Genomic DNA, 24,751 nt, shown 5'->3' with positions numbered 1-24,751 from the left:
GCTGCCAATTCTTCAATCTGTATATTCTTGCCCTGTATCTCCTTGTGGAGGCCTTCCAACTGTTTTTCATGTTGATTCACGACCCTGTCCAGCACCTTCTTCTGTGGGAAGCATGTGAGAGCTCCAAAAGAAGGCCAACGGGACATCTCGTTGAAAAGAGAGAGAGAGAGAGAGAGAGAGAGAGAGAAGATTATGTTGCTGCCTTGCGGGCCTGAGCAAGGGTGGGTGGGAAGAGCGAGGAGGCAGAGTGACGTGCGCAGCATGGCGAACCACAGAGTAGAGCAGGTCGGGAAAAGGTAGTCAACGCCTGTCTGCACGGTGCTGACAGCACTTAAGGGGCATCGCGGCACGTGAGCACAGGCTAGGGGCGGAGGCTGGGCACGCACGCGTGCGAGAGAGAGAGAGAGAGAGAGAGAGAGAGAGAGAGAGATTTAATGCTATGAAAGGCTGCAATGGTGTCACTGATCTGCAATAATGGTACAGGTCACACTCATGAGAGTAGAAGATTCCTTAATTAGCTCAACATTTTTCAGACAACCTGGCCAAAAGAGGTGTTCCTGCTTAAAGAGCAGGAAACGTTCAGAGTAGAAGGGGCATGGAGCCCACAACAAAATACTAGCCAGACCAAATAAACTACTTTACCCTCTCCTTTTTTAGGCCCAGGAGGAAAAAGTCAGTGTGGACAAACCTCCAAGTTCTTAAGCATTTGTTGTCCAAATCCATCATCCGGATGAATCTGCAAACAACAGCCAACTCATGACATAAATCTTCAAACTACAAATGATTAACTTGTCTTAAAAGTTCAGCAAGTATAATCACTGTGCACATGATCCAGACCTGTTCGTAAACGATAAAAATTGAGGTAGAAAACTTCTGCCCTGCCCATTGGATGAGAGCATGACTCACGCTTGGGTCAAGATATATCAACACACATTCTGCAAGGATCAAAGTTGGCAAACTGATAACCCAAGAAAATGTCAGCAACTTACAACTACTCACTACCACGGTCCACTAGTGGTAGAAATGTAATCTTTTTTAACCAAATCCTTGCAACCATTTCACTCTCACCTGGGGTCAAGCTTTGCTTGATCCAAGATTATATTCAATGAGTCGATATTGCGTAAGTCCACAGGCAGAAGCTTGTAATGGTCGCTATGGATTTGCCCTTGCTCTGCATGAAAAAACAGATAAACCATGCCAAAACAGCACCACTAATATTAACCATGTCCGCCATTTAGATGTGTCGTGTGTGTGTGTGTGTGTGTGTGTGTGTGTGTGTGTAGAGAGAGAAAGAGAGTGTAAAGCATCAATTGCCAACCCTTATCACAGGTATGCAGCACCAAAACCATAAATCAACAATAAATAAACCTGACTAGCAGGTTAAGCTTCGACTATGAATAAGTCCCTAAGGCTCACTCCCACAAATCCATTCCAGTCAGCCTTGGTGTCCCATACTGTCGGTGCCTGCCTGTACAGGCCCTTGGTAAGACTATCTATGATTGCGATGTCCATGGTAGGAGTATGACAACTCTTGGTCCAAGGTCCATACCAATTGTCTAGCCACAATGATAATAAGGCATGTCCATGGCAGGAATATGACAACTCTTGGTCCAGGCCTAGACGAATTGTCAAGCCATGATGATAATAACCCATAAGTCACTTATATACTGACTACTGCTGCTATAAACATCCAGTCATAAATAGCCAGTATCCATGGATTTATTAATAATGAACTCTAGCCACTGTATCAGCCTACTTCTTCTATTCTCAGGGCTCCCCTAACCCTGCCAGATTAAACCCTAATCCTGAGTGTTTGTGTTAGGTACGCAACACAGATGGTCGAGGAAGAAACCCTTTCATGGCTATTCCCTCTTTTGGATGCCATGAATGATAAGCTTGCCCGTGTTGGGCTGGCTCGGGGGAGGTCTGCAGATACGGACCTTGGTTGGGTGGTGAGCTTGCATGCACCCTTCTATGTTGTTTGTATTAATCCTTACCTTTAACTTGTGTTTTAGGTGATCCTACGGGAGGCTATTACAATTGGTATGAGAGTTAACCTAATCACCGAGGCGGGAAAGCAAGGTTTGCATGTTTCATGTGTGTTTTTCATGCTGGAATGGATTTGTGGGAGTGAGCCTTAGCCCCTCACTTGGGGAAGGTCTGCAAGCACGGACCTTGGTTGGGCGGTGAGCTTGCATGCACCCTTGTATGTTGTTTGTATTAATCCTTGTGTTTTAGGTGATCATGCAGCAGGTTATTACAATTGGTATCAGAGCTAACCTAATCACCGAGGCGGGAAAGCAAGTTGTATGTTTCATGTGTGTTTTTCAATCATGTCACCCAAACTCCAGTTTTAATCCTGCACGGAAGTGGGTGCTTTTCTTGTTTTTTGCAGGCATGACAAGACGCATGTGGATTTTAGAGAGGGAGGAAAAGAGAGAGAAGGATGTGTGGATGTGCAAGAGGGAATATCTGTCCGGAAACCCCTAGGTAAAGAAACCCTGATTTCCTTTGGTAATCTCAGCCGGAAGCTGAGAACACCACTTTGCTAGGGTTGAACAGATGAGGCTGTGTACAGATGGAGCTGTGTGCATGATAGGTACCTATAGGGGTTGTATAGATGAGGTTGTGTGCATCGTAGGTGCCTACTATGCAGGCCACCTGGCTTTAACACATGCACACAGCCCGGCCAGGCCATACAGAGGCCATAGAGGGGCCTGGTGTGCTGGTCGTACAACAGGGGGGGTAGAGCAGACAGGGAAGGGAGGGGGGGCAGAGCAGGTACATGGTGGGCAGCAGGGCAGAGAAATGCAGAAGCATGCAGGGCAGCCGACAGAGGAAAAACAAGGGCGTCATGCGCATGTAAAAATTGCGGGCACATTTTTTTTTTCAAGTATTATGCTATTTTGATTTTAAAAATATTTTGAAAATGGTGAGCAAGGGGGACTATTTTTCTAGACCCAGTTTTAAAAAAAGCACATAAGCTCTCTATCTTGTAAAAAAGAGGGCATTTTTTGGCCATCTCCCTCCAAGCGTGACGAAAGCCAAAAGGTGTCAACAGCCTACCGAGTAGATACTCAGCAAGGTTTCCGTGGAGCACCAAGTAGGTCGTGTTTTTTGCATATTTTCTCCAGTTTCTTGTGTAAAAGCTTGGTTTTACTCCTGTTTTTTTCTGAAATTTAGAATCGGCACATAGCCTTTTCTTGCCGCAGCAGAGGCTTTACTTCCTTCACTTCACCCATGGCAGAAGATCTTCAATTTGATGACATCCTGTCACATCACAAGGAGGATCCTCAGCCTGAGGGGGATCAAGTTGAGATTCAACAAGAAGAGGTAGATGGGGTAGAGAAAACTTACTTTGAGGAGAAGATGGCAAAACTCCATGTTGATTTATAGGCTGATATTCAGTTACGAGAACAGGTGGTGCTTTTGCAGAAAGCGGTTGTTGGTACTACCACTACCATAGGCACGGTTGCAATTGCTCCTTTCACACCGGGCACCGTTGCAGGTGAGAAGAAGGAGAGGACCCAGGAGGTTGTTGATTCAGGGCTAAACCGTTGGAATGTTCACTTCCAGTTCCATCCTTTCCCAAATGCCCGGAAGATACAGATGGTAAGGAGTCTCCTGAAAGGGAAGGCATTAACTTGGTGGTGGAGAGAGTTGAGGAATAAACCCACTACTTAGGTGGATTTTGAGACGGGAAGGCCTTGACTTGGTGGTGGAGAGAGTTGAGGAATAAACAACTTGGGCAGATTTTGAGATAGTTTCGAGATGAGTTCCTCCAGGCAGAGAATGAGTTTGATATGCTGTCCAAGTTTGCAGACTTGGATATGAGAAACATGCCTTTTGACACTTACAGAGATTTAGAGTGTTGCAATCTCGGGCGGAGGACATGGATGCTACAACCTTATGTAGTTCTTTTATCCACAGGTTGTCCAAAGAGCACAGCTCCAGGTGAGAAATAATCATGGCAAAACCCTGGAGGATGCCATCCATTATGCTAGGATATATGAGGATACCATGGCTAGGCAAACTCAAAAGAATGTCTCCCAGAAACCTCAAATCACAAGTAGCATGACGGCTTGGCACATTTGGAGAGCCCGATGCAGGGAGGCCATTGACCGCCAGGCGACTCCACCGGCGGAGGTCATACAGGCCCTCTGGGTGGACATCATTCATACCTTGAGAGGACACTGGCAGGGCGACTCGGACCGCATGAGAGGGCGCCGCAAGGCTTTCCTCCGCACTTGGCAGCCTGGCCCTTTCCTCACCGCGAGGGGCGAGGATGTCACTTGGCACTACAGGCCTCCAGTTTGGCTTTTCTCACCTCCCACATGTATTATTAGGTAGCCCCCCCCAGAGAGCGGCCAGCCACGGGGGTGGAGCTCAGGAGTTCACTGTGTTTTTATCCCTCCTTGCGAGGTGAGCTTTGTAGCCTTATGGCGTTTTCTCATTAACTAATAGAAGGATCTTTTTTCCGGAAAAAAAAAAAAGTTCCCAATGTTGGGTATTCGGAGCCTCTTGTGTCCCTCCGATGGCTTATTGTGTTTATGTGTGTGAACAACCTCTTATAGCCGCTTTTATATGTGAATGTGATAAGCAATGATGTCGTAGGTCTAGCCATGTGTCATTGTTCTAGTGTGTGTGATGTGTCAAAAGATCAGGTTATAAGCCTATAAAAGCGTTGTACTCTTTGAAGCTTTTACATTCACTCAATAGAATAATCATTGAGTCGTGCATATGCTCTCCCTCTAAGAATTTGTTCTCTCTCTCTCTACACACTATGAGTATCTTCTATCCACCATAGCCTTGGTCCTATAAACCCTAACCCTAAAACCCACAAATGGTATCAGAGCTAGGCTATCAAGCTCCTCTGCTGCCACCTTAGACCAGAGCCCGTCCCTGCCGCCTCAAAGTCGAGAACCGCTACTCGTTGTCTTCCCAAAGCCAAGGACCGCCCTTGCCGCCCATTTCCGCCGCCGCATTTGGGCAATGCGAGTGCAAGGCGCACCACCGCCACCCGTTTACCTAGTAGCACTAGTGGGGAGAAGTCCACCTTTGCCGGTTGCTCAACCGTCCTTGGCCTGCTCCGCCCACCTCTGCCCACTTTTGAAATCGTTGTCGATAGCCCCTCCTACGGGGCAAGTCCTGCCAGCCCCTCTTGCGTCCCCACGCCTGGCCTTCGCCCTACTACCACCTTCTTTGGGCTGCCTGTGGCGATCAGCATGAGGTACCCACTGCCATGCTTGCATAAAGATGCTCTTCATTCAAGAGGTAAACCATCTTTCTCACCATGACATCTGCACCATCCGTTGAAAAGTTTTCTAGTACCGGGTTTCAATTTGGCAAACCAAGGTGCAGCTTTTTCTCATGTGGGAAGGAGTATGGGGTACTGTTTTTGGTGATGGTATAGATCCAGGATCCAAAGAGCCAAACTAGTCAACATCATGGCAGCAAGAGAATGAGACAGCTATTGCTCTCATCGGACTTAGCTTTTCAGACTCTCTTGTGCATCATATCGACTTCAAGTCTACTCCTAAGGAGATTTGGAAGAAGCTAGATGCAATCTTTGGTAATCGTATCACTAACTCTAAAGTTTTCCTCAAGCTCAAGTTTTATGATCTGAAGATGACCAAGAATGAAGAGTTAAGTGTAAGTGCACCACCTACCAGCTTGAATTGCGAGCCCGATGATGCGGATAAAATGGCAATGCTCATCAAGAGCATGTAGGGGATCACACAATTCCAACAAGCTCTAGAGGTTTTACGTCTTGTTACTACTACTTTTGATGATCTAGTATCACTTTTAATTGAGAAAGATAGGAAGAACAAAGAGGAGCAAAATAGCATTGGTATTGATCAAGCCTTCATCAGCACACACAGAAATTGGAAGACCAACAAGAAGATTCGATGCAGATTTTGTAAGTGGCTTGGACATAGAGAAGCGGATTGGTTTAAGAAGAAAGAGCAAGCACAAGCACAACATCATGCTAATCTTCCTAGACAAGATGTTCCAAACTCATTTGAAGAATATGCTGTTGATAAAGAAGAAACTCATGTTGCAAAACGGTAGTCTTTGATACAAAAATTTGCAAGTTGGATGAACCAAAGTCAATAAGCATTGTCGATGTGCTGAAGTCCTGAACCTACGCTGCTGCCCCCGCCTGCCCTCTGTTGCCTCCGCCTGCTCCTCTGCTGCCTTCGCCTGCCCAATTCTTGCCTTCACCTACCCTTCTGCAACCCCCCACCTGTACCTCTGAAGCCTTCGCTAGCCTTTCCTCAGTCCCGGCCTGCCCTTCACCTGCCCCCGCCTGCCACTGTGCTGCCCCCTGCCTCCCCCTTTGCTGCCCGCCCCCTGCTTTCTTCAGTCCCCCGCCTGCCCCTCTGCTACCCCCGCCTGCCCCTTTGCCCTTGGTTCCCTAGCTGCTCCCGCCTTTGACCCCCTTCCTCTACTCCCGTTTTCCCAGCAGCTATTTTATCTGGATTCAAGTTGGCCGCCCACTTTTCTTGATTGGTCTTATGGCTTTTTCTGCCGCAACCAATCTCTCATCACCCCCACTGGCCGGGAGAATCGTCAATTTTTCACAAGACGAGCTCACCTCTCTTCAGCACGACATTGACCTTGAGGTCCAGACTACCCTTGTTGCGAGAGTTTATGGTTCCCACCTCTCTCGTTCACAGGCCCGTGAATGGCTTCTAGCAACTCTCCCTTCGGAGCTGATTGTGCATTTTTAGGATACTCATTTACTTGGTCGAGGATTCTTCCAGGTGGACTTTCATTCTTCAAAAGCTACTTCTCAGGCTTTGGCTAGCAGCCCCTTTCCTCTTGGTCCTAGGAAGATTTTCTTCTTTCAGTACCAGGTGGGCTTTGATCCAGTGGTGGAGAATCACTGCCTTACCCCGGTCTCACTACGGTTCCCTGCTCTTCCTCAGTCCTATTGGAAGCTTTTAGCTTCCATAGGGGCATCCTTTGGCCAGGTTCTAGAGGTACCAATCCTCCCGAGCTCTCCTGCCTCAGCTTCCACGGCCGTTACCGCCACTCTTGATAGTGTACCCCGGGTCCTTGTGCTTGTTCCTGATCCATCGATTACTGATGATCATGTTATGCTTCAAAGACATCACGAATCTCATTTCCGCCAAAGGATGGAGAATGCACGCAGACCTGACCAATGTCGGATTTCTCGTCGACAGGGTCACATTGCTAGAGATTGTCCCAGATCGACGGGCCACGCTAGGAGGCGGCGTGGTCCTGCCCATCAGAGGTCTTTTGCAGATGCTGAGACTCATGCTGCTCCTTTGCAACAGAAGACCACACAGCGTTGGGTTGTCGTTAGGGATGGCAGGCACCCTCGGACCCCATACCTGCCCCTTCACCCACACCCCCTATGGAGCACCCTAACCCCTATGCAACTCTTGCCTCACAGGATATTGATCCTTTTTTGGAGGATGAGGCCTTGCAGGCACATGATCTGGATCCCTCACAGGAGGATGCTGCATTACAGTTACAGGATGATTGTACCCTTGAGGATGATGTTGCACATTCGCATTGTCATGGTACCTCTCCAGTTCTGAGGACTAGCCCTGCCTTTTCCCCGGAGTGGGAGAGAAAGGTAAGGTTTACATCGTCCGATTTTCCCTCCCTTACCTATGAGAGACGTACTTCCACCTCTAAAGGGGGTCCTTCGTCGACCACGAGATCTCGTCATTCCTACTCTGAGTCTTTAAGAGGATTGTCTCTTGGAACATTCAGGGTCTTGGGGGTTTTTTCCCGTGTTGACGGAAACAAATTGTAAAAACCCAGCTTCATTGTGCAGTCACAGGTGGACCTATGGATATATTGCTCTTGCAAGAGCATAAACTGGATGCTAGTCAGTGTGGGAGATCAAGGAAGCTTCTCTCGGGAGACACCTTTTAATCACCGGCTGTTGGTACCAAGGGTGGTGTTTGTATCTCTGTTTCAGCTTTGATCTTGCCTTGCATCATTGGACATCGTGTCTATGCAGGGTACTACACGCATTGGTATTCTCAACCTCTATGCTCCTAACCATAGAGGTGAGAGGATTGCCTTTTGGAAATCTCTCACTACATTGATGCCTCTTGCCGACCATTGGATTATTGATGGGGATTTTAACATGGTTGAGATGCCAACGGATAAAAGAGGTCGACATGAGGGCTTGGTGCATCCTCTTGAAAGAGCGTCTTGGGAGAGGTTTATTCTCTCCATTCATGGTAGAGATTGTTGGCATGAGGATGACATTTTGAGGAGTCCATCCACTCTTCTTTATTCATGGTCTAACAGGAGAAGAGATGTAGGATGTATCTATGCACGGTTAGACAGATTTTATGTGGATGATTGGGTGCTTGACAGAGGTGGACATACTTTTATTGCTACACGCACCTCCAAATCAGATCATTGCCCAATGGTTTTATGTATTAGAGATCCGAATTGCCATGGATCACCACCCCATGTACGCATCCTTGATCATTTGTTTTCAGTTGCAGAGCTATCGCGTCGTATGCTTGATATTTGGAGATCTCATGACTTCTTACGGACCTCTTAAAGCCTGGGCTCTGCTCTCTGTGATATTAGTGACTTTTATCACACATGTGCCCTGTCTAAGAGGCAAGAGTCCTTGGACTTAGAAAGGGCTATTAGACGTAGATTGGCTGCCTTGCAGAAAAAGCACGAGAAACATCATCATACTCGATGGGTTGCAGATTCTTTATGTACTGTTAGAGCACAACTTCATCACTCTCTTGAGCAGCGCACGAAGTACTGTTTCCATGCCCAAGAATCCTTTTGGACACAGATGGGTGGCAGATGTAACAAACATTTCTTTGCTTCTCACGGCCCATCTCATGCCAGAGATAGTGTCAGGCAGTTGCAGGTTTCACATGACACTCTTCACTCAGATCCTCTTATGGTTAGACAGATTGCCACCGATTTCTATTGCCAGCTTCTTCGTACTGAGCCGCATTCTGATTTGAGACGCAGGACACAGAGGAAGGTTTGGAATGCATTGCCACATTTGATCACTGAGGAGATGTGTGCCGCTCTGGATGCCCCTTTTTCTATGCAGGAGTTTAGTCAAGCTCTTCATGCCTTACCTCATGGTAAGTGTCCAGGGGAGGATGGCCTCTCCCCTGGTTTTTTCATTACTTTTTGGGATGAGATTGGGGCTGAGATCACATCGGCTTTGCAAGAGATGTGGGACATAGGTTCTATGCCTTCTTCTCTCACTGAGGGGCTTATTTATCTTATTCCTAAGAGGGGATAAGACATTGATTGGCCACTGGAGACCTATCACCTTACTTGGGACTGCCTATAAGATTCTTGCTAAGGCAGTGAGCATCAGGTTGCAACCAATTTTGCAGGATGTTATTCATGATACCCAAAATGGATTCTTACACGGCAGGAGCATCTTTGATAACATTTTCTCGTTTTGGGAGGCCATCAAATGGGCTAAAGCGAGCAATTAGCCCTTAGCCATTCTTCTCTTGGATTTTGAGAAGGCCTATGATAGAGTGGATAGGGACTTCCTTGAGGGTACTCTTAGTCATATGGGCTTCTCTCAGAGATGGAACAAGGGAGTTTCATGCATGTATCGTGATGCCCACAGTAGAGTTCTTGCTTGCGGTGTAGAGGAGAGTGGTTTCATATTTCTCGCTCAGTACGACAGGGCTGCCCATCAGCCCCTTTATTATATATCATAGTTGCAGAGGCCATGAGCATCTTTCTCCGCTCCATTGTTGGTATTTCAGGATTGAGGTTGCCTCTTCATAGTCATGAGGAGTTGGTTGACTCTGATTTAGCTGATGACACAGCCCTGTTTTTGGAGGCTTCACATATATGCTTATGTTCCTTCCGGGTAGCACTAGAGGAGTTCTGTTTGGCAAAGGGGCGCTCATTAATTGGCACAAATCTGTTGGTTTTTGGGTTAGTGATTCACCAAGAGTTGATTGGGGTGCAGAGCTTGGTTTTACTTGGATCAGCAGAGGATGCACTACTAGATATTTGGGATGCCAAGTTGGGATTGATATTTCTCCTGCACAGCAATTTGCTCCGGTACTTATGAGTATCCGGAAGAAGCTCCTCCATTGGAGCTCCAGGAGATTAGATTTAGCCTCCAGAGCTTTGGTGGCTAATCACGTTTTGCTTGCCTCAGCTTGGTTTATAGCCTCAGCTTGGTTTATTGCCTCAGCTTGGTGCTTCTCGCATGCGTGCATTGGCCAATTCCGGAGATTGATCTGCAATTTTCTCTGGTCGGGCTTGGATGGCACCTCAGACTGTTACGACCCTGTGTTTTTCCCTCTGGACAACAAGCAGGTGGGCACGGGCACGGGCACGGGCACGGGATGGACTGTGATGAACAGGCATCAGCTGGATATGAAAAGGAAACCCATATATGGTGACCAGCCCAAGTGTGAAAGGGGACAAAAGGGAGTTTTAAAGTTGATGACTTAAAAAATAATATTATTAGTGGAGGCATGCGTTTTGTTATTCTGCTTTTGGTTTTTTGGAGAAAAGCAGAATCACCTCTTTATAAAGGGCGAAGGGTGGCAGATTCGAGGTAGGTCGCCATGTGGATCATCATCATGTGTGGCGCATGGAGCAACGGGCGCATCCCCTTGAGCAGGTTGCCGTGTGGAGCTGGCGTAACTGCTACGCATGGGCTACAGGGCGCAAGTGCTGCGCATGGGCTTCAGGCAGGGCTGCTACACACAAGGAGGCCAGGCGGTTGCTACACACAGGGAGGCCAGGCCGCTGCTGCACACATGGGCTACTTGTTGCTGCGTGCATGGACTACAGGGTGCTGCGCACAGGGGCTACAGGGCGGCTGCTGCGCATATGGCCTATAGGCAGGCGAGCTACAGTCAGGGGCTACAGTCAGCTAACGGGCGCCAAGTGGATTGTAGCCCTTTAGGGCAGCCAGGCGGGTATCAGGTGGAGGCTCTCTACGCCAGGTGGTTGACGTATGGGCACGTATGGGCTTCAGCCAGCAACGGGCGCAAGGCGAGAGACTCACTATAGCCAGAAGGACTGCAAGCGGCCACAGAGACGCAAGGGCTGAACAGCACGCTTGACTCTATCTCTCTCTTGGAAGGAGGTGAGCTAAAGGAGGTGCCAAGGGGCTAACAGCCAAGGGGTCTCTCTCTCTTCGCAAGCAAATTTTGTTTACAAGATTAGGATGCAAAGGATCAAGTTAAGATGCAGAGGATGATGTTCTTGGAAGAGATGTGTTGTTGCTCTTCGACTTGGACTTATGTGTATTCAGGGATTGTTGACACGTCCTCTATCTTTCTCTCTCTAGGTTTTGGCAACCGTGATTTGATGGTATATCTGTCATGGAAACAAGACATTGGTTTTCCGAGAAGAAATTGGACTTTGGTTTCGAAGAAACAGGCCTATGGTTATGGGATACAGGTCTATGGTTTATTAGATACAGGTCTTTGGTTTCATGTGGAAAGCATGTCTCTGGATTCATGTGAACAGGTTGTAGTTTTCTCGAGGTTACATGCAAGCTGTGACTATAGGGAAGGACATGTGGTTTGGTACAGCCCTACTGCTATTTGGGAAACGGTTGTGGGATCCATGATAGAGTTGGAGAAGACCTTTTCAAGCAGGGAGGTGTCGTACAGGTGTGCCTTCTCTATGGAATGCTTTGCTGTGATAACGAGAGTTTTTATTTGGAAGTCGTAGGTGAGAGTTTCGAGGGATCCTATTGGTAAAGGATTCTACAAGTTGTACTTTGTACTCAAATTTTGATCAAGTAAAGAAATACCGCAAGGGGCGCCACTGCGTTTTGGGGCCAATCGGTGTCCTTGTACTATTTACAGGAGCACTCTAGCTCCCCCTGTTTGTTTCCTTTTCCAGGTCCGCATGGGTGATGAAGTGTTTTTGTGACATGAGGGAGCTTATGACCGTCGTAAACACAACCTTAGTCTAACTAAATTGTACTGCTGAATATGCGGGATGAACTGCTGTCCACTCTTTCCCTTGTCTCATGGAAGGAAACACTGAAGGGAGGCTTTGGGAACAGATGCTGAATGCTGATGGGATGATGAAACGCAGACCTAATGGCTGAACTGAGCTGAATGATGCTGCGTTTGCTGAAGATGAAGGCTGATGCTGATGCGTTACTGGATGCTTGATGCGTTGGCTGGTTCTGCTGCTCCCAAGGCTTCCTGGAGGAGATGCGTTGGAGCACAATGGGCTGAATGCTGCTATGATGAGGTGCTGAATGCTGAATGGAGAGGCGCCTATAAATATATGGGTGAGAGGGCTGGTCGGCCAGATGGGCTGCAGTCGGCCAGTACATATCTCCCATAAAATCCAATAATGCTAGTCGGCTGCCCCAAAAATGCCTGAAAAATGCCTTAAATGCCTGTAAAAATACCTGATAATATCTATGATGCTAATGATGATGCCATGTCACTGTACACCTGACTGGTGTGCACGTGACAGTTTTGTGTGCGAGTGTTTGTTTCACCGCCCGTCAGATTTCTGAAGGCCGGTATCATGGTTCCATCGCCGGGATATCGTCTACTTTATCAAGGAGGCGAGCCCGGGGTTGTCACATCGAAAGCTTCAACATGTGGAAGGTGAAAAGGAAGTACAGCAGACAGTGCAGGACTGTGTGTCTTTGCCTGTATGAGGTGAAGAGAAAAAGCTAAAGATGAAGCTCAGGAGAAAAGACACCAAGGGCAGGAAGTAGTCAGCCAAGAACAAGAAAGCAGTTTAAGTGTTATGGTGCAAAACATGGGTTGAAAGCTATGGCTTTCGACATTTTGTCACCAGTGGTATCTTCAAGGAGGCTTCATGGGTTCGGAAGGCAGCTTCTTTCTATGTTTAGCAGTGGTGATCTACTATGCTTCATTGGGACTTGTGCTTACCACTTGGGTGGAGTGCAAGCAGGTTTTGGGTGCCTATGGATGTATCAGATGAGGCTCAAATGGAAGCAGAGGAACTTGATAAGGTTCTTATTCCTGAGCAAATACCGGCACACAAGGAAAGAAAGGTACAGGGTAAAGTTTTCCGTCGCTATCTTGTGAAGATTAAAGAACTATTCACCAATGGATGTGAAGTGGATGGAGGAGGGTGACTTAGCAGATTCACCTAAGGTATTGCAGCTTTATCTTGATGCCTTTGAGTTGGAGACGACTCTTGCGACGGCTCATTCAGGTTCAGCAGAGCTTGGGTCTGGAGCATTGCCTGATGCTCAAGAGGGGGGTAGCACCTCCGCTCCCTTGTTATAGACAGGCTCAGTTTTTTATCTAGGAGTCGCTTGGTGACATCTTTGTATTCACCCGAAGGTACTGAGGCTGACAGTACATCTGCTTATGGGACTTCTGTGATATTGTGTACTAGTCACATGAGATGATGCTATTTTTGGAGTTGGTCTTCTTTGGAATGGCATGGTTTGGTTTAGCTTAAAGTCTGCAGCAACCTGAGCTACACTTCGAGACTCTATGAAGGGCATAAGTCTTGCGAGCAATCCTAGAGTTGGTTTGGTTCATATATGGATTGAACTCTATTTGTGCATACACCTTTTGAGGTATTATTGTATTCTGGTGCCATTGGTTCCTGGTACCCATTGAGAATACATTAAGTAATACTCAGAATTGTGTGGTGTGATGCATGTATGTTGATATGATACATCAAGTACTTTATTATGTTCATGGATGCATCACTAAGTGTGGCTCCTGCGGGATGGCCATGAGCACAGTGGATAAAGCATCAAGAGAGACATATGTGGGAAGTACTTAGTGGATGTACTGTTTGGGTGCATTGAGTGCTTTCATATGCTCATGTTGTACCTCCAGTCGTGGATACCCAATGGGTGTTAGGCTTGCGAGCAGCCCTGAGACTGTTATTTTGGAGTAGGTAGAGCATCTTGAGGAGCATATTGTTTGCGGATGCATACATGTGTCCTGCATATGTTTGTCATATGTAGAATGATGCATGCTTTTGTTTTTGGCTAACACAGGTTATGTGTTTCCACTTGGTTTTAGACTTTTGCTGCAGGTTCTGAAGGAACAAGCAAGAGTTGTTTGTCACTTTGATGTGACGGTATGGCCTTATTGTTCAGGATTATTGTTTCATCACCCAGATGCACTGGAGGGGCATTGCTTTGGTCATATGGGGACTCTTTCTTCATTGGATGCTTACTGTGTTATTGAGTGCAATCGAGGACGCTGCTATTTTTCAAGAGGGGGGTATGTTACGACCTTATGTTTTTCCCTCTAGACAACAAGCAGGTGGGCACGGGCACGAGCAAGGGATGGACAGCGTGAATAGGCATCACTTGAATATGAAAAGGAAACCCATATATGGTGGCCAGCCCAACTGTGAGGGGACAAAAGGGATTTTTAAAGTTATAAGGTTTAACAACCTTTAATGACTTAAAAAATAATATTATTATTGGAGGCATACGTTTTGTTATTCTACTTTTGGCTTTTTGGAGAAAAGCGGAATCACTTCTTTATGAAGGGCGAAGGGTGGCAGATTCGAGGCAGGTCACCATGTGGATCATCATCATGTGGCGCATGGAGCAGCGGGCACATCCCCTTGAGCAGGTTGCCGTGTGGAGCTGGCGTAAGTGCTGCGCATGGGCTACAGGGCGCAAGTGCTACGCATGGGCTTCAGGCAGGGCTGCTGCACACAAGGCGGCCATGCGGCCAGGCGGCCATGCGGCTGCTGCACACATGGGCTACCGGCTACTGCGCGCATGGACTACAGGGTGCTGCGCACAGGGGCTACAGGGCGGCTGCTGCGTGCATGGGCTACACGCAGGCGGGCTAGAGTCAGCTAACAGGCGCCAGGTGGGCTGCAGCCAGTCAGGGCAGCCAGGCAGGTACCAGGTCGAGGCTCTCTACGCTAGGTGGTTGCACGTATGGGCTTCAGCCAGCAACGGGCGCAAGGCGGGAGACTCTCTACAGCCAGAAGGACTGCAGGCGGCCACAGAGACGAAGGGCTGAACAGCACGCTTGACTCTCTCTCTCTCTTGGAAGGAGGTGAGCTGAAGGAGGCGCCGAGGGGCTAACAGCCAAGGGGTCTCTCTCTCTTCACAAGCAGGTTTTGTTTACGAGATTAGGATGCAGAGGATCAAGTTAAGATGCATAGGATGATGTTCTTGGAAGAGATGTGTTGTTGCTCTTCGACTTGGACTTATGTGTATTCAAGGATTGCTTGACACGTCCTCTATCTTTCTCTCTCTAGGTTTTGGCAACCGTGATTTGATGGTATATCTGTCATGGAAACAAGACATTGGTTTTCCGAGAAGAAACTGGACTTTGGTTTCGAAGAAACAGGTCTATGGTTATGGGATACAAGTCTATGGTTTATTAGACAGGTCTTTGGTTTCACTCGTGCCAGGGTAGCTTGGCTCACAGTTATTCAACCCAAACGAGAGGGGGGCTTGAATTTTATCGATCCGGATGTTCAATGCAGGGCGTTGCTTTGCAAACTTGTGGTCAAAGGTTTCCTACCAAGCACTGAGCCTTGGAAGGATTTTTTCTTGTCTCAGATTTCTAGATGTACACCCAGGGTCGGGAGAGACTGGATGCCCAGCACATGTTTTTTGTTCACATAGGCTGATATTAGGGCACCATCTTCCCCTCTTATTGCAGCCATTGTCAGAGCATGGAGAAGCATGAGATATTTTTTGCGACAAAGGCTTCCTAGGTCTTTGGACGAGGCTGACCGAAAACCTATTATGTGGAACGAGTTCATTAGGGATGAGGCTAGTTGGTCACTTGGTGCATGTCGTTGTATGCAATGGTCAGGATGGGAGAGATGCGCATACACAGTTCTTGCTTGGAAGACCTTTAAGAGTCTTTCGGAGGATCGGAGAGTTGTATCCACTCAGCATCTTAGGGGCTCTTGCATTCGTATTGATCAGATTTATGCAGCTATTCCGCGTGAGTGGCTTTCTGGGACCTTTCACGGAGACTATCATCCGAGTTGGCTGGAAGTTTTTTCGAGGATAGGCATACCTCTGCAAGTCATTGCTCTCCCAGGCCAGGAGGATACAGATTGCCTCATTGATTCTATCATGCCTGGTGGGAGATTGAGGAGATGATGTATGGAGGAGATCATCCCAAATACTAGGCTCAGTCCAGTGAGGATTGTTGGTCGCTCGGGGAAGCACTGGTTCATTGACCCTTCTCCTCAAATAGTGACTCATGGCTCTTGGTGTTTGTGACTATATGGTGGCAGTCCTATCAGATATCTTCAGTGGGATCCAGGAGAGAGGGAGTGGATTGATGCCTTTGATCCTTTGAAAAGCCTTCCTTTTTTCAGTTTCACTCTTCGGAATGCCAGGCTTCTCCTCACTCGACAGATGCATAGGATCCCTACTCTCAGGCCTCATTGGGAGCTATGATATTTCTCCAATGATACAACGCAGATTTTGGCATAGACTTTGGCACTCATACAGAAGGAGCCAGATCTCTCATTTCTTTTGGTTATTCTTACATGGTGGTCTCCCCACCAATCAGTGGAGATGTTCCTCACTCTGATTATACACCCCCTAGATAGAGGATTGACACCAATTGGGAGATTATTGCCAGTATTACAGCATGGCAGATCTGGAGAGCTAGATGCACGGAGGCTATTGAGGGTGTCCAGATTTTTGGGTCTCCGTGCATTAGTACTATATGGGGTGATATCATCGCTACTTGGGCTCGCATTCAGGTGCCCTCTCGTTCTGCGCAGGCGAAGCGTGTGATATTTATGCGGGAATGGGACCATGGCATCTTCTTTTCCTCTAGTACCACAGGTCTTACATGGCATCATGATGCTCCTCAGTGGTTGAAATCACCTTACATATTGGGATGATTCTATTCTTTTCCGGCTTATAGCTGTGATTGTTGTATGTTTTTCTCATACTAAATAGAAGTCTCTTTCTAAAAGAAAAAAAAAAAACTCATGTTGCAAAACAGTCCACGTCAAAGGCCTTACTCTAGGTGAGGTCGAGGACGATTGGGCTTTCTAAGCCTCTTCTCCCCTTTATCATTTTGTATGAGTCAATAAGGGTTCTCTGCCCGGGTTGTTCCCCGAAAAATATTTGTAAATGTTTGTGTTTTGTGTGGCTTCACTTACAAAAGCCTCTGTGTTATCCTTTATCCCTATTAGGAGCTAGGTGAGCAAGAGCTCGCATTGCTGCTTCGGTCACTCACTGATTGGAGGATTAGCAGGTGCGCATCATGGATAGATAGCTCCCTTGTAGCATGTGATGAAGTTAGAAGGTAACTACTTCCTTTGTGTGTTGGGTCTCACCACCTTCACTCTGAAGGGGGGTTTGTTGGGTACTCGAAGCCTAGTGTGTGTGAAACAGCCCTTAGATGCTTAGTGTGTTTATGCAAGTGCACAACCTCTTATAGCCACTTTTATGTGTGAATGTGATAAGCAATGATGTCATAGGTCTAGCCATGTGTCATTGCCCCAACGTGGGTGCTATGTGAAAAGATAAGGCTAAAAGCCAATGTACTCTTTGAAGCTTTTACAATATCAATCAATAGAATAATCATTGTGTCACGTGCATCCCGCACTTGGATGTTACGTGGACATATCTAGATTCTGTACAGCAGGAGCAGGACCTGGAGTGGAAACTGGTCCCTTGTGAGCCCTAGTCCGGGAGACGAGTCAACCAGGGTTCCACTCTAAGCGTCCAAGGTCACGTCTAAGTGTCCAAGGCTAGTTGCACAAGTAAAATACATGGTCTTGGTCAAGTGTGCAAGTCCCGCACATGAAACAATGCCGGTCCGTACTGTGAGTCACCATCTGGAATGATGACAAGTGTTCCGAGCATGGTTAGGCTTGTAGCCAAATGCAAGGCACCTGAGGAAGCATGTAGTTGCATGTAGGATTTGCATAGTGTAGGGTTGTACCCAACACTTGCACTACCTAGGGCAGCCCATGGGCCATGACATTGGCCCACAAGAAGCCCATAGCATGTGTGGCCATCCCTTATACGGCATAGGCCTTGTTGGCCAGCCTCTAGGAGGCAAGGGCCCAATCAGCCAGCCCCTAGTAGGCATGGACTGGCTGTCGGCCGGGCCTAGAAGGCCTAGGCAGCCAGTCGGCCAGCCCAAGGGGCCTTCACAGCCAATCGGCCAAGCCCTAGGCAGCCATACTGTAGGCGGCCAAGCCATGTTGGGCCAGCAGCAAGGTGGCCGGCAGCAGTATTGCAAGGTGGCCAGTATAAGGAACAAGGAGCCTATTTAATGCTGCCCAAAACAGGTCATGGAGCATAAATAGCAGGCCAACTGTGTAAGCCCAACAGAGCGTGCAGTGATAGATTCAACCACGTGTCCAAGAGAGATAAATAGAGAGAGAAGGGGGAGAGAGAAATGGGTATAGAGGTTTCACACAATACACCATGCTGAGCGGGGAACAAGCCCCGCCCCTTTTTTAGGAATTTATTTCAAGAGCAATCCACGAGCTTTTCCAAGCCAAGACCAATACAACAAATGAATACAATATCAAACAAGTATGTTGATGACGAGGTCGGTGCTGGAGTCGATGTTGAGGCACAAGATCTTTGATGCCTGAGCTCACCACTAGGAAGACCCACAAGAGTCTTACACCGGGCTAGTACCAAGATAAGAATCAAGTCTTTGTTGCTCACAAATATCTCACAAGGAACTCGAGGAAGAAATGTTGAGAGAGACATACGGCTGTCCAAGGTTCTTTCACCAAAAGAGAGGAGGTGGCGTTCCTTCAACGGGTGGCAGCTCTCCAAAGAAGGCGGCTGATAGGTGCTATAGGTGGCGCTGCTCGCGGCAGCAGACAGGCTGTGGCAGAGGAGCACACAGGGCGGAGAACAAGCAGCAAAAGACGTCGGCGGAAAACGCCGGCGGAAGGTGGCGGACAGCGGTGGAGGTGGCAGAAACACCGCGGAAGTGGCAAAAACACCAGCGGAAGGGGCTCTGCTTTTTAGAAAAGTGGCTTTTAGCTTTTTGATCAAGTTTGATGTCCTCTTTCCAATGGTGCCCTCAGTTCTCGGTCAACATAGTTTGACTTTTTGCTTTTTGCTGCTTTTTGACCAAGACTGGTGCTTTTTCCTGTGCCAACCAAAGGATCCCTGTTCCCATGTGTCCATCAACCTGTCCAAGTGTCCAGGCATGAGTTCCATCATGTGAAAAGAGCTCAAAGGGCCAAATAGTTACAAACTGCATGGATTAGGCAAAGGCTTTATTCATCTCATTATTAACAAAGTGTTGAAGAACTCCAAGGGCCAGGATAGCCAAAGGGAGCCTAACGCAACTGTGAACTTGAAGGTCAAGATTCACGTCCTCTTCAGGCTGCAGGTTTACAGCTAAGGAAGGTCTCCAAGAAGTCAAGTCTTTTCATCATTCAACAAAGCAAATACACTAGTCCTTGGTGGGGGCCATTCAGAGGGTATTTGGGACCCAATCGGGTGCCAAGGAAAAAAGAAGAAGAAAAAAATCAGTTGTGTGGTTGGTTTTCAAACACCAATTGGACTATGACTCCTGTCCCTCGAAGGATGGTTGGTTTATAGCCTCTGAAGGCGATCGGAAACATCTCCCACACACATAGTGGATGGTATTGTTGCGGTCAGGGAAAAACTGGACGTGTCCCACTATGGTGAATTCTGACGATGATCAAGAAAACAAGACCCTTGCAAAAGTTGTTTCTTCGACAATGACTACTTCGAAAAGCCAAGTCATCAATGATGACACAAATGTCATTTTCCAAGAATTTATTCACGTTATAGCGCAACAAGGGGAACAGATGGAGGCATGTACATCCTCTACACAGGCCTTGGAGAAAAGGATCCCTCTTCAAGAAACCTCGACACCCACCCCCCCCCTTCTCCTCTGCCAATCGTCCGCAAGATGCCTTCCCACACCCCTTCCCAGATCCCTACTTCAGGTATCTCCCTTGCAGAGTTCACACAGCATTCTCATGCGTTACATGAATTGTAGGTATGAGAGGTAGAGCTTCAAACATAGGCGGCAGCCCGCGCTACCGCATTCGACAAACAATGTCCACACCTGGAGCACAAGCGATACCTTGCACTCTCAACGTAAGGTAAGTTATCCGCGACTTCTTCGACTCACCTTCGCGAGAAGGTGAATTTTAGTTAAGTATAACGGTAAACTCGATCCCACAACTCTATATTCCTGGATTCATCAATTTGAAGCCTACTTTGAAGTTTGCTGGTGGTAGACAGTGGAAGCCATCTCTTAGTGGACTCATTGGGCCAAGGTCTTCATTAATGCAAAAATTTGTGTAGAAGTTGGGAGTGGAGACACAACCAAGTGATCAAGTGTACCGTGTGAACTAGGCGGCGGGACATGGACAGATCTGGGACCGGCTTGTGTCTTAGTTACCGATATCTATTCAGGATTATACAGAGTCCCTAGATTTAATTATGAATCTAGATAGGGTCGATGTTATTCTAGGAAAGGAATGGTTTTACATGCATGATATCCATGTAGATTGGAAGGGCCATACTTGGTCCTTTGTTATGGATGATGCTCCAGTTTGTCTTAAGGGTGATTTTGAAGTCCCACCTCTACTGTTACAAATTCATAATATGATTAAAAATTTTGAGTATGAAGTGTTTCAATGTGTTCTTGATCCCCTTTCATCTAATGTAAATTGTGAATTAAATACAGTTAAGTTAGATGCTTGGGATACACTGGCTTTAGCAAGCATTAAGACACATTTCATTGTTTTTTTCCTTATGGAATTGACTCATGGTCTTCCGCACATAGTCAGTTGGTAGATCATAGGATTGACTTGATTCCAGGCTCTCAGCTTGTGAGTATAGCACCTTATAGGATGAGCCATCTAGAAGAGGATGAGATTGCCCTAAAATTGTCACAATATCTCAGAATGGGACAAATTTGCAAAAGTAACTCTCCCTAGGGAGCTCCAGTCCTTTTGAAGCACAAGAAGGACAGGAGTTGCAAGAGGTGCATTATAAAAAGTTGACTAAAGTTACGATAAAGAATAGGTATCCCTTTTCCAAATTGAATGATTTGATACATAGGTTGCATGGTGCTGCCTATTTTAGGAAGATTAACCTTCGTGTTGATTATCTCCAAATACGCATAGCCAAGGAAGATGTCTTTAAGATAGCATTCCGCACGTCGTTCCGTACAGATATGGCCATTATGAGTTTCTCGTATTACCTTTTGGACTCACGATTGCTCCGACTACTATTCAGAAGATGATGAATGATCTCTTTCGAGATTGTTTGGGAAGATCCGTTGTGGTATTCTTAGATAATATTTTGGTTTATAGTCGTACCTTGAGGAGCATGTTCTCCAAATCGCGGGATTCTAATACGAGGATGACTATATGTTAAACTCTCTAAGTGTGAGTTCTTTTGCAACAAGGAGCTCATATACCTAGGTCATTGAATTTCCAAATCACTTGGGGATTCTAAGATGAGAACTATATGCTAACCTCTCTAAGTGTGAGTTCTTTTGCAAGGACCTCATATACCTAGGTCATTGGATTTCTAGGAACAGTATGAGCATAGATCTTGAGTGGATCAAGAAGGTGTTGGATTGGCTAGTTTCTTGGACTGTGAGGCAACTTCGGGCGTTTTTGGGATTCACTTTCTTTCTTAAAAAGTCAGTGAGCGATTTTTCGGATCTAACTGTTCCTTTCACGAACCTGCTCAAAGGACGGGAAACGAAAGTCCAATAGTCCTATTACCTGGAATGAGAAGCTTAAGGAGGCTTTTTGTACTCTCAAGCTTAAGGCGAAGGACTCACATGTTTAGGCCTTATTGGATCCTAACAAACCATTCGTGGTTGAGACTAATGCAAGTGATTATGCAATAGGGGCTGCCTTGTTCTAGGAGGGCCGACTTGTGGATTATTTGAGAGTAGGAAACTTGATGATACCTAGTTTTAGACCAAGACTCGGGAGTTATACCACCTATTAGAGTGGCTAGTAGTCAGTACTTAATTGTTCCCGAATAATACAGTTTGCGTACTCGATAGTATTGAGATTAGGAGGAAGATCTTATTCGAATGCTCCAACAAGTCATCCGAGGATACAATTAATTTATGACTTAGTAAGACAGATGTTTTACTAGCCTAAAATAAAGGTGGATGTCCAAGACTGTGGTGAAATGTCATCAGTGTCATGTGAACAAGATTGAACGCCTTAGAGCTGAAGGATTGTACATCCTCTAGAGATTCCTTACAACAAATGGAAATGCGGATTGCCACAGACCAACAAAGGGCATGATGCTATCTAAGTGGTGGTAGATAGGTTGACAAAGATGGCAAGATTTCTATCCATAGGGACAAATGTGAGAGCAACTGAATTGTCTTAGTAGTTTATTGAGCAATTTTTCAGATTGTATGGTCTACCTTGTGACATAGTGAGTGACAAGAACTTGAAGTTTTCTAGACACTTTTGGCAACTAGTTTTCCAAGAATTAGAGACTACACTAAGTAAGGATATGGTTTGTGCGTACATCTCCAAGCGACCATCTGATACGGAGAGGGACATGCTTCATTATCAAGGAGGTTCTAGGAGGATCTTGTCTCTCCGCCATACGGATTCCTAGAAATAGGCCAACCCTGTGGTCGAATTTGCCTATAATAGTGCTAAGCATTTGGCTATTGGTTATAGTCTGTTTATACTAATGTACAGATATTAATCTAGATCTCTAGTAACTATGGTACTCACGGGTATTAAGATTGATGCGGCTAGAGATTTCTTAGCGGATATGCAGAAGATGCTAGTCAGTTTTCCATGTGAGTAGAATCAAGGAGAAACTTGGGACTGAAGATAATGTTGTTACTCCTCTGGGCTTGTAGAGGTTGAGGACTTTTCCTTTGTTCCACATGAGCCAGAGCTCGTTATTAACTTCAAGGAGAGGCATCTTAGAAATAAGGTGATCCTTGAATATAAAATTATATGGAAAGATAGGGCGGAGGATGACTCAACTTGGGAGATAGATGCTAATTTGAAACAACGGTTCCATGACTTCATTTAGTAGTAAATATCTGAGGAGGGGAAGTATGTTATGTACCTAATACTAATCCTCCACATTAGGGCCTAATCTGGCAGGGTTAGGGAAGCCCTAAGATTAGGGGAAGCAGGCTGATACAAGTGGCTAGGGTTCATTATTAATAAATCCATGGATACTAGCTATTTATTAGTGGATGGTTATTTATAGCAACGGTACTATATAAGTGACTATCGGTTATTATCATCATGGCTTAACAGTTGGTCTGTGCCTGGACCAAGAGTTGTCATACTCCTATCGTGGACATGGTGGATCTCAGATAATCTTGCCAAGGGCTTGTACGGGCAAGCACTAGTTAGGCCTGTGAGGACAGGCATGGATCTATGGAAGTGAGCCTTAGCCCCTAGCTCGTGGGAGGTCTACGGACGCGAACCATTGTTGGGTTGTGAGCTTGCCTGCACCCTTCAATGTTGTTTGTACTAATCCTTGTGTTTAGCCTATGTTTTAGGTGATCCTACCAGAGGCTAGGTTATTACAATGCGACAGCGTGTAAACCCACTCACGGTGACCCGTGATCCCCACGTATCAAATGGATCTTCTCAAAGGCTCCTCTACACAAATTTGTTGCCTCCTTTGAGGACACATTTGCAGCCCAGGACACTTTTGGCCAGCTCTTTTCGTGTCCCTCCCCCATCTTAACTCTTCTATTGAGCCAATTCCTGCGTCCCAAGTTTGGGACCATTCCAAGTCTCGAGGGTCATGGCATCCAGGAAATTTCAAGGCTGATCCACATGAACAAGCGCATGCAAGGACGACTTCAACCCATCCACAAACCTGTCCACCTCCTCCAATGGTTGAATGATCTTACGGATTATAAGGAACAACTTTTGAAGGCAGACCAAGTAGTCAGTTACCTACTTGCCCTGCTTCTGTGAGAAGTTATCCTATTGCTTCTGCAACTAGCACCAACAATCCATGAGAATACACTCCTTCGGGGTTACCCAATGGTAATCGTCCTAAATCTCCACAGCACACTACTCAAGGAAATCCTGCCAACACAAAAGTGCAGCTCCCATCAATGCCACCAAACAAGATGAAGTTGGAATACAACAGAACTCCTACTGTAGCAAGTGTGGAAGACATCTTCAATGCCCAATCCGTAACCACCTCACCATCTCACGTCCTATTGAATGTGGGAGGCTTAAGCAAGTTAACAATTGGGACTGCTACTCACATGGCATGTAAGACAAATCCTAGATCCTTGTGGTACCTCCACAACAAACAGGGTATGGAGAAGAACGGAAACTTGGTGAAGAGGGATTTCTGACATGGGGATCATCAACAGATCCCAGCCGAATGCCAAGTATAGAATAAATGCCATTTCCTATGCCAATCCACTGTTCTTGAGATTAGGAGCGACATTCACCACAAAGACCAGAGAGGTGATCGGAGTGCTTGGGCTGATCCACCTCATCATCTGCATTCAAGGAGTTGCGACGAACTATTGAGTTAAAATTTGGGGCCCTGCAGACTTGGACCCCTGCAATCCGAGTAGTGAATTCCTGTCATAGAGGCCCCCATATGCTTAGACATTGCACAAGCTGCTGTGGGCAAGATGAAACTTGAAAGTTTGGAAATTAACAAGGGAACCTAAAACTAACATTCCCCAAACCCTAACTATGCTCTCCTGATTCTATGGCCTGATCCCTAACGAGGCAGACAACACACACAGTCATTCGGGGTCCCTTACAAGGGTCAGCCTGCTCGACCAGATGTCCAACT

The 24,751-nt window shown here is 46.6% G+C and overlaps 1 protein-coding gene across 1 annotated transcript in view; it reads right to left on the bottom strand.

Moving 5' to 3' along the window:
• The window catches only part of SBI1 (Leucine carboxyl methyltransferase), a 125,545-nt gene that overhangs the window by 43,299 nt on the left and 57,495 nt on the right, over window positions 1–24,751 (bottom strand). The window contains exons 6-8 of the mRNA XM_086816003.1: window positions 1,069–1,171; window positions 838–958; window positions 689–736 (exon numbers count right to left, since the gene is read on the bottom strand). Coding sequence (XP_086672129.1) covers window positions 689–736; window positions 838–958; window positions 1,069–1,171 — 272 coding nt within the window. The remainder of the gene's footprint in view (window positions 1–688; window positions 737–837; window positions 959–1,068; window positions 1,172–24,751) is intronic.

This window comes from Cibotium barometz, chromosome 2 (assembly GCF_041138505.1).
Source record: "Cibotium barometz isolate CiBa-2024 chromosome 2, ASM4113850v1, whole genome shotgun sequence".
NCBI lineage: Eukaryota > Viridiplantae > Streptophyta > Polypodiopsida > Cyatheales > Cibotiaceae > Cibotium > Cibotium barometz.
This window is presented reverse-complemented; position numbering and strand designations above follow the sequence as displayed.